General features: G+C 47.2%; 1 protein-coding gene across 3 annotated transcripts in view; it reads right to left on the bottom strand.

Moving 5' to 3' along the window:
- Positions 1-8,465: 8,465 nt before the first annotated feature.
- Positions 8,466-15,245, bottom strand: part of AGXT2 (alanine--glyoxylate aminotransferase 2) — a 37,374-nt gene continuing 30,594 nt past the window's right edge. For 2 of the 3 annotated variants that reach the window (XM_045186320.2, XM_024578600.3), the window contains exons 13-14: positions 13,217-13,315; positions 8,466-9,145 (exon numbers count right to left, since the gene is read on the bottom strand). In XM_045186320.2, the coding sequence (XP_045042255.2) occupies positions 9,038-9,145; positions 13,217-13,315 (207 nt within the window). In that variant the 3' untranslated portion in view covers positions 8,466-9,037. The remainder of the gene's footprint in view (positions 9,146-13,216; positions 13,316-15,245) is intronic. The other variant, XM_045186322.2, reaches the window with a different exon arrangement.

Consider the following 15,245-nt stretch of genomic DNA (forward strand, 5'->3'; position numbering starts at 1 on the left):
CTTGACCGATGCCTTCAAGGAAAGAACATCTCCCAGGTTCCCAGGTCTGTGAGACTCTCCCCAGCTCCCACGTCGTCAGCACCACTCCGCATCCCACATCCACTTGGGAACCCACTCATCTGCCCGGAGACTTGAGAACTCGGCTGAACCAGCCTGCCTGCCGTCACCGCGCTCAGGCACTTCCAGAACTCACCAGCTCCGTCTCCAGCAGAGACCTTCCCGAAGCCCTCTCTTAGGGCCCCACCGCTGCTTTCAAATTTCAGAGTGTAGCAAGATGCCGGATCTGAGAGGAGACTTGGAGTTTATTGATCTAGTTCAACCTGCTCACTTTACAGATGAGAGCACCGGCTTCAGAGGGAAGCTTTCCTCTCAAGTGTACAGAGGGGGTTCAGCTCGCAGGGACCCCAGCAGTGCCCGTTGCTGTGTCCTGCCTTCTTTCAGGTACATGTTGGTGCCTCTTCTTGTTCCCAGAAGGACCTGAGATCAACGTCTGGTATTAAGAAACCACGTAGGAGGAAAAGATGAGAGTTCTCTGTGCTCCAGTGAACACCTTATTCTCACCCAGCTAGGGAGACACGAGTCTGCTTACTTTGTAGCAACTAAACGTGTCTGTCGCTACGTTCACTTGTCCAGCCTAAGTCTCTGTATTAGTTTTTTCCTGATGGAAGCAAGGCTCCCTTACACGAATACTTTCTTTTCAAAAATCTTAAAAATTGTTGTAAAATGATCATTTTACTAATTTTAAATGCACGATTCAGGGATGTTAAGAACAGTCACAGTGCTGCACAACTATCACTGTGATCCATTTTCCGACATCTTCATTGTTGTAACAGAAACTGCCTCTTTTAAAAAAAAATGGTGTTCTGCATTATCATAAAATTTTAGGAATTTTTTTTCAGAAACTGCCTCTTAATATTTTCCCATTTCCTCTTCCCCCCAACTCTTGGTACCCTGTATTCCGCTTTCTGTCTCTGAATTCGCCTGCTATCAATACCTCATGTAAGAGGAACCACACACTATCTGTCCATCAATGCCTTATGTAAGTGGAAATACACACTATCTGTCCTTTTGTGACTGGCTTATTTTACTTCCGGAAACGTTTTCAATGTTCATTATGCTGTAGCATGTTCTCATAATTTCCTTCCTTTTTAAGACAATACTATTCCATTGTAGTCTTATATGCCACATTTGTTCAATATTCACCCCAGATAGCAGTTGGGTTGTTCTCCCTTTTGGCAGTTCTGAATTATGCTGCTGTGAGCACAGTTGTACAGGTATCTGCTTGAATACCTGCTTTCAATTCTTTTGGGTATATACCCGGAAATATTTCTCTGTTTAACTTTTGGGGGAGCCAGCATCCTGTTTTCCATAATGGAAAACGTAACTGTCAGCAATGCACGGGGGTCCAATTTCTAGATATCCTCACCAATGCTTGTTTCCTGCCTCGCCTCGACTCCCCTCCCCTCCCCTTCCCTTCCTCTTCCTCTTTTTCTTTCTTTCAAATAGACATCCTAATGGTATAATTAATGGTACACGTGGTATCTTGTTGTGGTTTTGATTTTCATATCCCTAATGATCAGTGCAGTTGAGCATTTTTTTCATGTGCTTATTGGCCATTTATATATCATCTTTGGAGAAATGTCTATTCAAGTCCTTTGCCCATTTTTGAATGGGTTGTTCTGTTGTTGTTGAGGTATAAGAATTTCTTATGTATTCTGGAAAGGTAGCCCTTGTCAGATATATGATTTACACTATATTATCTCATACTATGGGCTGACTTTCTTTTCTTTTCTTTCTTTCTTTTTTTTTTTTTTAGGAAGTAGGATTTGTTGGTGGGTGATAAGGTGGAAGCAGAGACTTATTAGTGCAGAGCCCACAATTTTTCCAGGGGACCACAATTAGGGATGTATTTGACCCCACAGCCATCTGGGATGAGCTGCTTTTTAGCAGCTTGATAGTGCCCTATGATGCACAAGTTTTTTAATAGGTCCAATTTATCTATTTTTTCTTTTGTTGCCATATCCAAGACATTATCGTCAAATCTAACATCAGGAAGATTTTACCACCTGTCTCCACAATCCCTCTGGAAGGGTTAGGGAGTCAGGGAGGAGTTGACTTTGGGTGTAAAGAATCTGCTCGGAGAAATACGAGGAGAGGTGGACAGGTGGAGGGAAGCAATGCCCCTGGAGGGGGAAGGAGCTCCTGCTAAAAAGAGAGCAGGGGTGCGATACTGCTTTCAAAAAGGAAGCAGGGAGTTTACTGGAGATGGATCCCAAGGTCTAGAACTGATTCCAGGGATGTTGCCAAGAATGAAGAGGGCCGTCCCGCCCAGGTGGGTAGAGCTGGCCCAGGATCAGCTTTGGCACATGGATCAGGCCCCCGCACCAGGTCCTGGTGGGCGGTGATGCCGAATGGAACCAGCTGGAGACCAGCTCAGCTGGGACACTGGTTTTTAATGCCACCTCCACTAGAGTTCACACACTGTATGGATGTTCTTCACCCCCCAGTACCATCACAGGAAGAAAAAGGAATCCTAAAACTATTTTATTTCTGGCATAATTTCTACTCTTTCCTCCTACCTCTTACTTTTTAAAAATTTACTTCATGTAGCAAGCAATGACGCCTGCAAGTCGGGTTCCTAGCTAGAGCAGAGGGTTAGATAACAAGAACAGCACAACCCAAGTCTCGCGTGGGTGAGGGGCTTGACTGGCGGTCTGGGCAATTTGACATGGAAGGGAACAGGGTGATGAGAAGGCCAGGGGAGGCCCCAAGTGTGTAAGAACCAGCCGTGAAAGTCCCATCAGTCATGGCAGCCAGGTCTGGGGCAGTGAGGGGAGAGAAGCAAGCTGTGGTCAGCAGGCAGGTGGGGCAGCTTGAGAGATGGCAGGGAGGCAAGAATCCGAAGTTTGCTTGAGACTGGCTGGGGCGAGTGGGTGAATTACTGATGCTCACAGAAGGAAGGCAGTTGGTTCACGGAACACCTCCTGAGGCCAGCAGAGCGTGTACGCTCCAGGAGGGAGGGGAGAATGCAATGAAGACCCAGGGGAAGGTGGGCAAGGTCTTCAAAGAGCGTGGAGGCCAGGGGAGCTCATCCTGGAGGTATGTTTGCCAATCCTCAGCATCCAGACGGTTAAAGCCATCATAGATGATGGAGGAAATAGATGACGTACTCTATCTCCCGGGTAGAGTACGCAGAGAGGGGGAAAAAGAGGTCAAGGTAAAAATCTCTGTGGTCACCAGCACCAGGGAGCCAGCTACACAGAAACCAATGCCCGTGGTTTCTAAATCCCTAAATACATACCTGTTTATATCACATGTGTTCCTGATTCTGAATGTACGCACACATACTCGCAGGAGAAAGGCGTGTCAATGGCTGATTGTTTGTTTCAGATAGGCTGGAGGTGGCCTCAGCTGTCGGTGACACTGTGGCGTCTGAGGATGAAATGCCCACAGCACTGTTAGGAGCTGGGGTTTGTCTTTCTGCGAGGAGCCCCGCGTCAGGCCCTGAGTGCAGGAGGCTGGAGAGGACGTTCAGAGTCTGCTGAGGGAGCCGAGATGGATGCACTAGAATAACCATTATCCCAGGATGCGGTGAACCCACCGCCACCGAAGGAAGCTCTGTGTCAAAAGGAAAGGGACACTAAGGAAAGGGTGCCTGTTAACTGAGCAGCTGCCCGTGCGTTTTCTTTCTTAAATCCTCACAAGGTTTCCCTGGGAGGATAGTGCCCTCCTTTTGGAAGCCTCAGCTCTCGGAGGTTTATTTGCCCGGAACCAGTGAACTAACTGTAGAGCATGGGCGGCTCCCTCCAGCCTTGTCCCATGGAAGTACAAGTTCGTGTTTTCATTAGCTGCTCTCGGCAATGCCCCTTCCAGCCAGTTTTTGATTAAACCATGTTTCCGCCATCTCTCCTCATGGCTGTTCTCCTGCCTGGGTGACCAGCGCGACACGATGCCTCTGTTCCACGGAGCAGTCCTTACAGCGGCCACCAGTCAGCCCCGCTGGCCTGCTTTATCTTAACTAAGCCTGAAGGGATTGGTGGAATTAGGCTTTCCTTTCTGTCTTCACCCCTCCTATGTTAGGTGGACCTTTTGTTTTTGGAGAGGTACTTTGTGGTGTGGTGTTCCATTCCCGTTTTTAATTGGCGAAGTGGCGCCTCTCTTCCCATCTGTGCCTCAGTTGGCAGCAAGGCTTCAGTTTTAATTGACCCGGGGCAGTCTGCCAACGTCACAGGGCCAGCAGCCTTCCAAACTGTGATGAAGTTGCCCTGGCGTGAACATTCGGGGGAGGAGGTGGCAAAGGTTGTGATAGTTCTAGTGTTCTTTCACTGTTCTTTGCAGGAAAGGTGGGATTTCAGTGGGACTTACAGGTGGAAGAAGAATTAAGTCCTCCCATACTTCTTGAAGTCAGCTTCAATTACTGGAGAGTTGAAAACTACATTGATATAGTTTTTATAAAGGTGGAGTTTTATGACAAAAATAACAGCATAGTTTATTACTGTATTACTAATTATGAGTGTTATTTTACATCTCTTTATAATCATTATTGTTCACAGTATAATTAAAACTTGATGTGATTAAAAAAAATTTTATCTCCTCCTGAGTGGATTGACATCCCAAGGGTTTTCATATAGTTGCCAATATTTTAATGTTATATTCTAATCACATGATTAACTGTCAATATGTTCCTTGTGTGGAAAAAAGTTTACTTGAGCTGAGTGTTCATTATCTTCACTTCAGGCAGTTTTAACAAGAAGGGAAATAAAAGAGAGTTTGGCAAGGATGTGGGCTCCCTGCCTTATGTAAGCTGGCTTCCCTCCCACCTCCTGTGGGGAGAGCAGAAAGTGGAAGGGGGAGGCATGGCAGTGCTAAACTCCTGCCCACGGCTCCAAATGGAAAGAAGTAGGGAACCGTCCTGTTTATTAACTAGTTGGTGAAAGAAATAAATACAGGCTCTGAGGCCACCATTTTGCCCTTCCCGCTCCATGCCTCTGATGGGGCATGGAGCATGTTAAGTCCTCAACAGGCACTTCAGTAGAGCCGTGCAGCCTCATGGTCAAGTACGAGACCTAGGACCTGGCTACCTTTTGGCATCCCATTGCTGAGTGTTACTCCACAATGTGCCCCCGAGGTGAGAGACTAACAGGTACACTGTTCGGTATACACCGGATCCTGTAGGACTTGGGAAGCCACGAGGAGTATGTTCTATGACTTTACTTGACAGTGAACTTCAGTCCCCTTCCTCCAAGAGAGGATGTCCTGATGGTGGTACGGACCTTGGCCTCAGCATGAAAACTTCTTTTGTTTTAAATTTGTGTTTGTGTTTTATTAAGTGAAATAAGCCAGTGAGAGAAAGACAAATACCATATGATTTCATTTATATGTGGAATCTAATGGACAAACTGAAATAACAAGCAAAACAGTCAGACTCACAGATGGAAAACAGAAGACAGCTAGTGGGGAGGAGGTTAGGGGGTGGAGGGATTGAGCAAAAAAGAAAAAGGACTCGTGGACAACAGGGTGGTGGTTGGTGGGGGGAGGAGGTATAAGAGGACTAAATGGGAATGGAAAAACATAGTAAAGATTATATATTTAAAAAATTGTGTTCTGTTGTTTCCTCTTCATAGTTTACTAAAGTCCTAAATGGTTATCATAAATGTATTTTTAATGTTCTTCCCTTCTTCTTTATCTTACAAGAAAAGGAACATCGAAGGTGGAAAGGCCTTGAAGAATAAATAAGAAGTAAGGGCTGGCTTCCTTGTTCAATCTTCCTGACCCCATATTTCTACTAACAAAAAAAGGGGGAAGAATGTTCCAGGTGGAGGGACCTATAGGAACAAAGAACCATCACGCATGACCTGGAGAGACGGGCTGGAGTATAGATGAAAGAGCGGTTTGGGAACAAGTTTTAAGGCTCTTGGATACCATACTAGCTGGAGTTTGAACTTCACTCCACAGGCAATAGGGAGCCTTCAAAGGCTCTAGGAGATAAGAGATGTTATTACATTTATCTTTTTACTAAGTGACTTTGGTATCAGTGTAGAGGATGGATTAGGAAGGAGTCCAGGATAGCAGTTAAGAGGCAGTTTATTATTATAAAAAAAAAAACGCTTAGGAGAGATGGTGATGGTCTAAATTAAAGCAGCCTTGGTATGATTGGGCCATATTGCAAAGATTATGTTGTACAAAGTATTCATGGGACTTAGTCATATAAAGGGCAAAAAGATAACTTTGTTGACGTAAGAAACAGTCAAACCTGTAGAGAATTTTTGTGAGTTTATTTGTGCCAGACTGATGACAACTGCCAGGAAGCACAACCCCAATGGGCTGAGGAAATGCTCCAGAGAACGTCAGTTCTGCACCCGGCTTTGTACGTTACAGTACGTAAGTGGGCTACTTGAGAGCCGTTGGTGACAGGTGAGGGAGGCAGGAGAAACAAAGCAGGGAGACCTTTGGGATTAGATAAAAAGTAAAATGATAGACACACACTTTTTTCTACATAGGTGGGTACAGGATAGTTAACACAACAATTAGCGCGATAATAATAACAATGCGGTCTCTGCTTTGGTATGGGATCAGTGCTTTGAGGGGGGGGAGGAAATTACTTTGACATACCAAAGGGATGCTATTGTAGATGTGAACAGACAACAGACAGGCTTGATTAAGATAAAGATTGACTTTTGTCAGGGAAGGAGCCTAGCCTAGGACATGACTACCCACGTAAACTGCTTTTAGTTAGTGAGTTTTAATCGCAGACCATCCCGTGTGGTTACTTGAGGTCTCTGCGTTTGTGAGGCTGCCACGCAGGCCTCTCCTGAGCTGGTCTGGTTAGTATGTGGCCCCTTTTCGCATCCACACTTGGAGAAAAATAGTGACTTTTTAAGTGTGAGCCTTAGACAAAATGGGTACATTAGTCAAGAAGAGATTCCTTTGGGGTTGGGCTCAGAGAAAAGGTTGAGACCGAAGACAAATATTTGGAAGTCAGTCAGGTAGGCAAGAAAGGTGACGTTCCTGAAGTGCCTCCAGCGGGAGAACGCAGCCTGGGAGAACAGAGGACCCAGGACTGAGCCTTTAGTGGGGGAGTGGCCACGGAAGAGACTGAGAAGGAGCCATCTGAGATCCCAGGCCCACATGGCAGAAGCCAAGGAGTCCTAGTCAAGAAGGAGCAGAGGTTTGGGGAAAACATTGCACGGAAACGCTAAGTTTGGGCCATAAGGCAGGGCCTGGTGGCCTTTTGAGGAGGTCATTTCCAAGAAACAAGAGGCAGGAATGAGGTCCTAGAAGTTGAGGCATGGATGGCGGGCAAGGAAGTATAAATGAAGCCCCCAAATGCTCTTGGGAGCCTATGTAGTGAAGGAAAGAAGAGATACGTAGGCTGAAGTGGAGAATTTTCCATGTGCGTAGCTCATTAGTTTGCAAAGTACTTTGACATCCATTACCTCACTCAGCTCCCAAGACAGCTCAGCAGGTAGGAAGGGCAAGTCTTGATGTGTCTGGGGATGAAGTGAGGCTAACAAGAGGTTAAAGGCTTGCCCAAGGTCATCTAGAGCAAACAGGTGGAAGAACTGAGTTTAGAATTCAGGTCATTTGGCTCTTAATTCAATGATCTTTCCACCAAACTTTCTCTATTTTAATATTGGATACTGGAGGACATTGAGCTCCTTGTTAAAGGGGTTTTGATCTTATCCAGGGGATAATGGGGAGCAATTGGAAGGTTCTGTGCAAAGGAATACCATATTTACATCAGCACTTGAGGGAGACAAATCTGGCAGTGAGGGTAGGAAGTGTTCGTGGCACAGACAGCCACCACAGAGAGTACACAGACCACTGGGACCTGGCTTCAGACGGGGGCACAGCTGAAATGAACATTCCATTGTACTTGAGAAAGCTATTTCCCTTTTAGTTCTGTGGATTCTTTTTTGTTTGTGTTAAGGAGAGGATGCATTTTGCCAGTATTTTTTAAACACCCTTCAAATACTCTCTAATTTCCGTTTCGATCAAAAAGGGAGCTCGCCTCAGGTTGAGAACAGCAGCGCTTAACTGGCTCCGGCCAGAACTGAATTCCATTGCTTTGTGTTCAGTCTATTTCTGTGATCCTCTCCAGTTGTGACCAGTTGCACTGATTTTTTACTTATTGTAATTATAGAAAGGTTACTCTCAAATACAGCTAATTGAAAAAAGTCAAATTAAGGAAAAATAATAAGTCGATTCTGAGCCGGGTGGTAAACACAGACAGGAGAAAACACTGTGAATGTGCGTTGTAATGATGAGAGTTTGAGCAATTCTTGTACTGGAGACTATTGCGAGAGGAGGCGTGGGGCCTTTGTCCAGGGTGGGACGATGGCAGTGGAAATGGATAAGTCTCTGATCAACATTTTAAAGGAGTTAAAGTAATTTGGGCATCTTCTGCATCATTTCTCAGGGTGCCTACAGCTGCAAAAATAGAAAACTTAAACAAAAAAGGCTTGTACAATGCAATGAATTTATTACCTCATATCACAAGAAGCCGCAAGGTAAGTTGCTCCACACTGGTTGTCAGTGGCTCACTGACCTCACTAAGGACTCATCTTCCTAACACCTTCCTATGTCAGCACGTAGCTTTGGTCTCATGGGCCCAAAGTGGCTGACGTGGTTTGAGCAGGTCCCATCAGGACATACAATGCTTCAGGGCAAGAGAACGTCTCTTCTGGAGATGGAGAACGAAGGATGCAGACAACTGTTCCTAAGGGCACCTGCACCAGCATTTTCCTTCAGGACTCACGGTTCCAAAGTACATCACGGATCATGCAGGAACCAATCATTGCAAGAGGGACTCAAATCACCATAACTAACCTAGACAGTTAGGATTTATTCTCTGAGCTAGGGAGAGAGCCCCTTTCCTGCAGGATTTGCCAGCATAATGGGGCTCTGTTAATTACCAAACAGGGCTGGCAGGCAGTCATCTTTCACAACTTATACCAGGGGTTCTGAGACTCCTCCCATCAGCTCTTGAACATAGGTGGGAGGTTCCTGAGGCTTGTGGGATTTTATATATTAAATTTTACTGAGCTCTTCTCTCCATGTGTTGGATTACTGCACAACGAAATACTTCCACTGCAAAGTCAACTTCTGGTTTGGTGACGCACATGGAGGGCGCGATGCGGAACGTCTGAGGAGACGGGAGAAGAGAGGCACCATCGTCATCAGTTCACACACGACTCGGAGCAAAGGCACTCCACTACGATCTAAAACTCTGAGGTGACGTCATCTCTTATGTTTCCCTCATGGGTTGGTCTTTCCACTGCTGATCCCGGGCCATTCACCCCCCAGTCTTGTAAAAATTCTGGCACCACCTGGCTGTGTCCCTTTTCCTTTCTGTCATCTGCTCACCTCCTGGTCCTTGTACCTCCTTCATGCAATCATAGGTACCTATCTACACCCCATTTCTGCCACCACCCAGGGTGACCTCCAAGCGCAGGTATACAACCCAGCAAACAAGCCTCTCAGTTCCTTGGTTGCTGCAACTCCCAGAACCTTCATCTCTGCTTCTCTGCATCCATTCACCCCCACGGCCAGGGCCACGAGCTGCCTCTTCCCTAGGAACAATTCAATTTCTGATTCCCATGGCAACTTTCCTTTTCATGAAACCTTCCATCTCCCCATCCCTCCATTATCTTCAGGCCTATCACCCACACAGATCTCTTTTCTACCCAGCCTGGAGCATGCGGTTGGTTGATTGTCTGAACTACTCTCTCACCTTCCCCCTCACTGTGCTTGCATTTCTTTCCACCCTCTGCAGCTGCACCCATGCCCCAAAGTCCCAGCCCTGATCAAAGCTGTAATTGAACTGCTTTGTGCCAGCACAGGTAGCTGAGAAGGGGCAAAGAAGATCATGCCGCTGGGCCGATGGACACCACTAGATAGCAGGGTCTCCAAATTCTGCTGTTCCCCTAAGTTTTCTTGTTCTCTGTCAGCTTCCCTTTTCATTCTAAACCCTTTTCATTCCTCTCGATTTCTTAGCTCCACTCCTACGCCTCTCATTCTATTTCATAGCCAGTCTTGCCTCATGCTTCTCAGAAGCTGTCAGGCAAGATCTTTCCATAAACTTGTTTGCTCCCATCCCACATGTTTATATCTTGGGCTGAAGGTTCAGAGACTGAGGTGTCTCTTCTATTCAACTCCAAATCATCTACCTGTGCCCTTGGCCCTGGATACTCCCATCACCGTCCCTCCAGGAAACATCCCTGTGTTTTCTGGCATCTTCAACTTCTTCTCAACTTCCCCTGAGCCTACACACAAGCAGGTTTATAGCTCTCATAACCCAAATCCAAACCACACCAAATAAAAACCTGCCGGTCGCCTGGTCCCTTCTCCTACCATATGAATGCTATCCTCTCCTTTCATGCAAACTTACTAAAAAGACGGGTTGATGGTACTTACTGGCCATTATTTTCCACCCTGCTTTCCCTCTGTATACATCTCAACCCATTGCAGTCTGGTTTCTGCCCCACCAACCTTCTATCACCGCTCGAGCTAAAGCTGCTGGGGACCTGCGAAGCACGGAATCCTATGGCATGTTTCTGTAGTTGCCACTATGGTCCCTCCTTCTCCCCGAACCTCCCCACCTTCCTGCTTCCATGTTCCACACTCTCCTAGCTTCTCTCGCACTTCTCGGCTCTCTGTTCTGTCACCGCTCAGGGACCCTTTCCAGCACCTGCCCTTTAGAGGTGGGTGTGCAGGCATCGAGCCTCGTCTCACCATATTGGTGATGTAGACACACTTCCCAGGGAGTGTCCTCCTCTCACTATTACGTGCTGGTGGCTCCCACATTGTGACATTGACCTTAATCCCTTCCTCTGAGTCAGACTGGTCTATAGAAACGGATGTCCCTAAACCCCTCAAACGGAGCCTGTTCAAAGCTGAACTTGCCTTTATCCTGCCTAAACCAAGTTAGATGTGAGGGATCCCTCCTGGACTCTCCCTCACTCTTCACATCCAAGTCCTGTGCACTTCACTTCCAGCATTGTTCTCTGAATTCTCCCCTGTCATAATGGCTCCTGCTCAAGTTCAAGCAGCATCATCAACCCCCACCTGGACACCATGCCTCCAGTCTGGTCCCCTCAGCCTAGCCCTCCTCAGAGGACAGATGCAGAAATCAGACTGCCTGCATTTGGATCCTGGTTCTGCCACGGACTAGCTGTGTGGTTTGGGCAGTTTACTTCACCTCACTGTGCCTCATTATCTTCATCTGTAAAACATGGATAATAAAAGTCTTTATTTCATAGCCTCGCTGAGAGCAAGAAATGAGTCAATGCATGCAGAGTCAGGCTTGTTATTACTATCAGTCACTGCCTGAGTCGCAGACGGCAGCCACACTAGCGTTCCTGTGCTCTCTGCACTCTGCATGGGTCCCCCTGCACTGGAGTATCCCCCTTATTTCACTGTTTAAGGCTCAGCTTAGCCAGAAAGTCTGGCCTAGGAGTCTCTGCTCTTTCCTCCTATACTGCTCCTATTTTTTTTCTAATCCTCACCCATGAACATGCTTATTGATTTTTAGAAAGAGGGGAAGAGAGGAAGAGAGAGAAGGAAAGAAACATCAATGTGAGAGGGAAACATTGACTGGTTGCCTCTTCTATATGCCTTGAGTGCTCTGACCGGGGACTGAATTCGAAACCTGGGACCGAACCCACAACATAGACCAGAAATCAAACCAGCGACCTTTTGGTTTAAGGGAGGACGCTCCAACCATTTAAGGCACACTGGCTAGGGCTATACTACTCCTTTTATAGCTATTAAGGAGCTTACTATATTGCATAGTAATTTTCTGTTGATATATCTTTCTCTCCTGCCAGGTCCATGAAGGGAGAGACCAGATCTTATTTATTATTGCAGCTTTAGCAGCCAGCACAGCAACTGCTGCTTTGTATGTGTTTGCCAGATAACTAAGGAATAACCGAGCAAGTAAGCAATCTACTGTTTTGTGTCTTTATAAGCTGTGCACCTTAGGATTTTTAATCGTTACTCTGTTTGATTGTGCTGGAAAGTCTCTGGGAGCAGGATCAGAACAACTCACGAGCACGCCCCAGCAGAAGCGCTCGTTTGGGGCTGGGTGGTATAGTTCGGTGTGGGCCAGGAGAGTGCCAAGCCTGTTTTTGGCAGGCTGAGGAGGAGCTGAGGGAAAGGAGAAGGCGCAGATACAAGGTGTGAGGGACAAGGGCACGGGAGGGAGATCCAGGTCGGGGCAGGAGTGACCCCTCATTCTCGACCCTTTAGGAAAAGAGGTAAGAAATGGATGTGGGGACAGATGAGTGGATATAGAACTCTTGCCTAGCAGCTTCCACCTGCTCTGAGAAATGCGGGCAGCAAGAGCGTTCACCGAAGCGGAGTGCGAGGCAGGAATGCAGCGTGGAGCCTGGGAGGAACGGCCGACGTCCATGATGGGAAAGCAAGATGATGAAGGTCGAGAACAAATCCGGGGAGGGGCAGAAGTTACCCTAGACCTTAAATGTCTGCCCCAGAGCCCGTCCCTGGGGGAAGGTCCTGCTGTGTGAGGGTCCAGGGGCAGAGTGCTTTACTGACAGCACAGCCCTGACTGTGGGGACATACTTGGCTTTCCTGGCAGGCGAGTGAGCAGTAGGAGCTGGGTGTCTGCACCCCCCGCCTGAGGGTGAAGGGCTCTGGGCGAGGCTGATTTGGGGTTCTGCATTAGGGACCCAGCCTGGGTAGTCCCCCACCTCTCCTGCAGGGGGGACACCTGGGCCTGCCACTGCTGTTAGGTTGCTTCTGGGCACAGGGGCCACTAAGTCTTAGCAGTTTTAGGTGTCACAGTCACAGCCCAGGGCTCAGTTAAGAACAACCAGGATGGCTCTTACAGGGGTTACAATGAACTCACACATGAGACAAAATGTTTATTGTATGACTGTTACGACCTATACTCTAGTTTGTCCTCTGGTCCTCTGTCCTCTGGCTAGTCCTCTGGTTTGTCTGTACTTGTCGTATGTGCCTTGTTAGACTGTCCTCTATCTAATCCTCACAGAACCTTGGTAACAAAACCATGTGAACACACTGCCCCCTAGTGGCCCTAAGGCCCACTGCCACTTTCTTTTGACAATGCCGGAGCCCTATGCCTATGGGAAGTGAGGCAGGTCCCTTAACATACATCTTTAGAAAAGTGACCAGCATTGGGACATCAGGGAGATGCCTGCCTACAGTGACAGGTAAACACTAGTCTTTCTGTTACCTGAGAAAAAACGCCACCTCTGCCAATGATAAGACCCATGCGTTTGCAGTCCTCATGGATTTGACTGACTTCTTCACGAGGAAGAGGCTGGAGGCTCGTCTGTGAATACATTTACAAAGCATTTCTGTTTGGTGTCTGAATGGTTACAGACACTACTTCCAAGAGAAAAAAAAGCAACCCAAGCAATCAATGTTCTTCGTTTCCTCTTAATCTCTCTCTCCCCCTGTAATGGGATAAAGCTGTTAACTGGATTTTGGGGGAAGTGTTTTTAAAATATTAATAATATTATGAATATTCAACATTATTAATAATAAATAATATTATTAATATAACAGTATTATATTATTAACAATATTCAATGTTTGTTTTATCCCAATTTATTTCCAAATTCCTAAGGAAAAATGAAGTTAAATGCAGATAGCCAGTGAAGCTTGGCTCTGCTAAAGCTGCCTGGTGAACTTGGTTCTTCACCTGCTGAATTTGCGGTCTGCTTTATTTTTGTGGAAATTCTCCTGGACTCTTCGCTGTGTTTTGCCCTCATTTCAAAGTCCAGGAAATGGCTCAGGATTTGCTCAAGTACACGAGCAACCAAGGTTTCCCTGGGCCCCAATAGCACCTGGGCAGCTAGGATGGGCGTTTTTTGTCTTCATCTGTCCTGCGTGTGAAATGTGCTCTTTCCCCTCAAGACTTAATCCTCCAGGGTTAGGGAAGGTAAGCGCTTTTGGGGCCAAAAGGCTCTTTCAGGTCCCTAGGCATCTGAAGTAGGTCCCTACCTGTGGGCCCAGACATGCCTGCACCCTATGGAGACACTGTGGTCGGGGCCTGTCCCCTTTCTGTGTGTCCCCTGTGTTCGCAGTCTGTGAGTATAAGCGTCTCCTCCTTAGTTGTTTCGAGTCTGTGTGTCTGCGTGACCTGGAAGTTTTTTAAAACTGCGGCTATCTGGGCCTCGCAGGGGATCTATCAAATCAGAACATTTGTGGCAGGGCTTGGGCAGCTTTACTTGTAAAGGGACTCTCAGGTGACAGGGCTGGAACTACGGCTGTGATCCTCCTATCCTGAATGCCAAGGGCCATCAGCTAGGCTGTGGCACAGCTGCATGTACATCAGCTCCGGGCCTGGCTCTGGTTTTGAGGCAGAAGACATGCCCCTTCCATCCCTGTGAGGTACGGGGTGGAGATGCCTTGTCCAGAGCTGCCTGCTTCATTCTTCGCCTTGGGGCTTCCTACCCACCCTCCCTCTAGGCTTTAGTCTCCACCTCCTGCTCCCAAATCCTGATCCAACTCATTCCTCAAATCTTCCATTCCTGGTGAGCAATAAGACTGGGCCTCCCGAAATAGTTCCATTTTTGTCTGTCTTAAAGCTTTAAGATAAGGAATAAACTTTATTCACCCACCTTTGACCTTGAGCCTGCAGAAGTTGGGTTGGGAACAGTGGGGAAGGACGCAAAGCCTCCTCGCTTGTTGGACTTGCCTCTGGAGTCTGGACTGGGAGGCAGTGACAGTCTTTGAGGGAACCCCTGGGCTGGGGACCGGGGTGGACTTTCCTGAGCCTTCAAACAGCCCTTGTGGCCTAGTCTCTTACTTCTCTTATTTCCCTGTTGTCTTCCCTTCGCTTTAAAATCGTGTTAAAACCAGCTCTGTTATGTGGCTTTAATAAAAGAGTCTTATATCCATGGTCTGGTCTAAAGACAAAAAGAATTGAGCATCATCTCTCCTAAACGAGATCAAATAGCAAGAAGTCACTTAACAGAAAAGTGAATCCCCGTGGACAAGAGTTAGGGTGGAGAGGTCAGTCTGAATGTTCCTGCCTGTGCCAAGGTTCTCCTGCCATCGCTCTCCTCAGGGGGTCTGGGCTTTGCTTTCATTGAAGGGCCAGGGCACAGCTTCCTGCTCACATGGACTGTAGGGGCAGCAGCAGAAGCAAAGGGAAGGCTTTGAGAGACAGGGCAAACAAACGGTCTGCAGGACCTGACTTTAGAAATAAGGGGAGAGAGGGAGTCATGCGTTATTTTGCGATATGGAAGCTGGGT

This window comes from Desmodus rotundus, chromosome 1 (assembly GCF_022682495.2).
Source record: "Desmodus rotundus isolate HL8 chromosome 1, HLdesRot8A.1, whole genome shotgun sequence".
NCBI classification, from domain to species: Eukaryota; Metazoa; Chordata; class Mammalia; order Chiroptera; family Phyllostomidae; genus Desmodus; species Desmodus rotundus.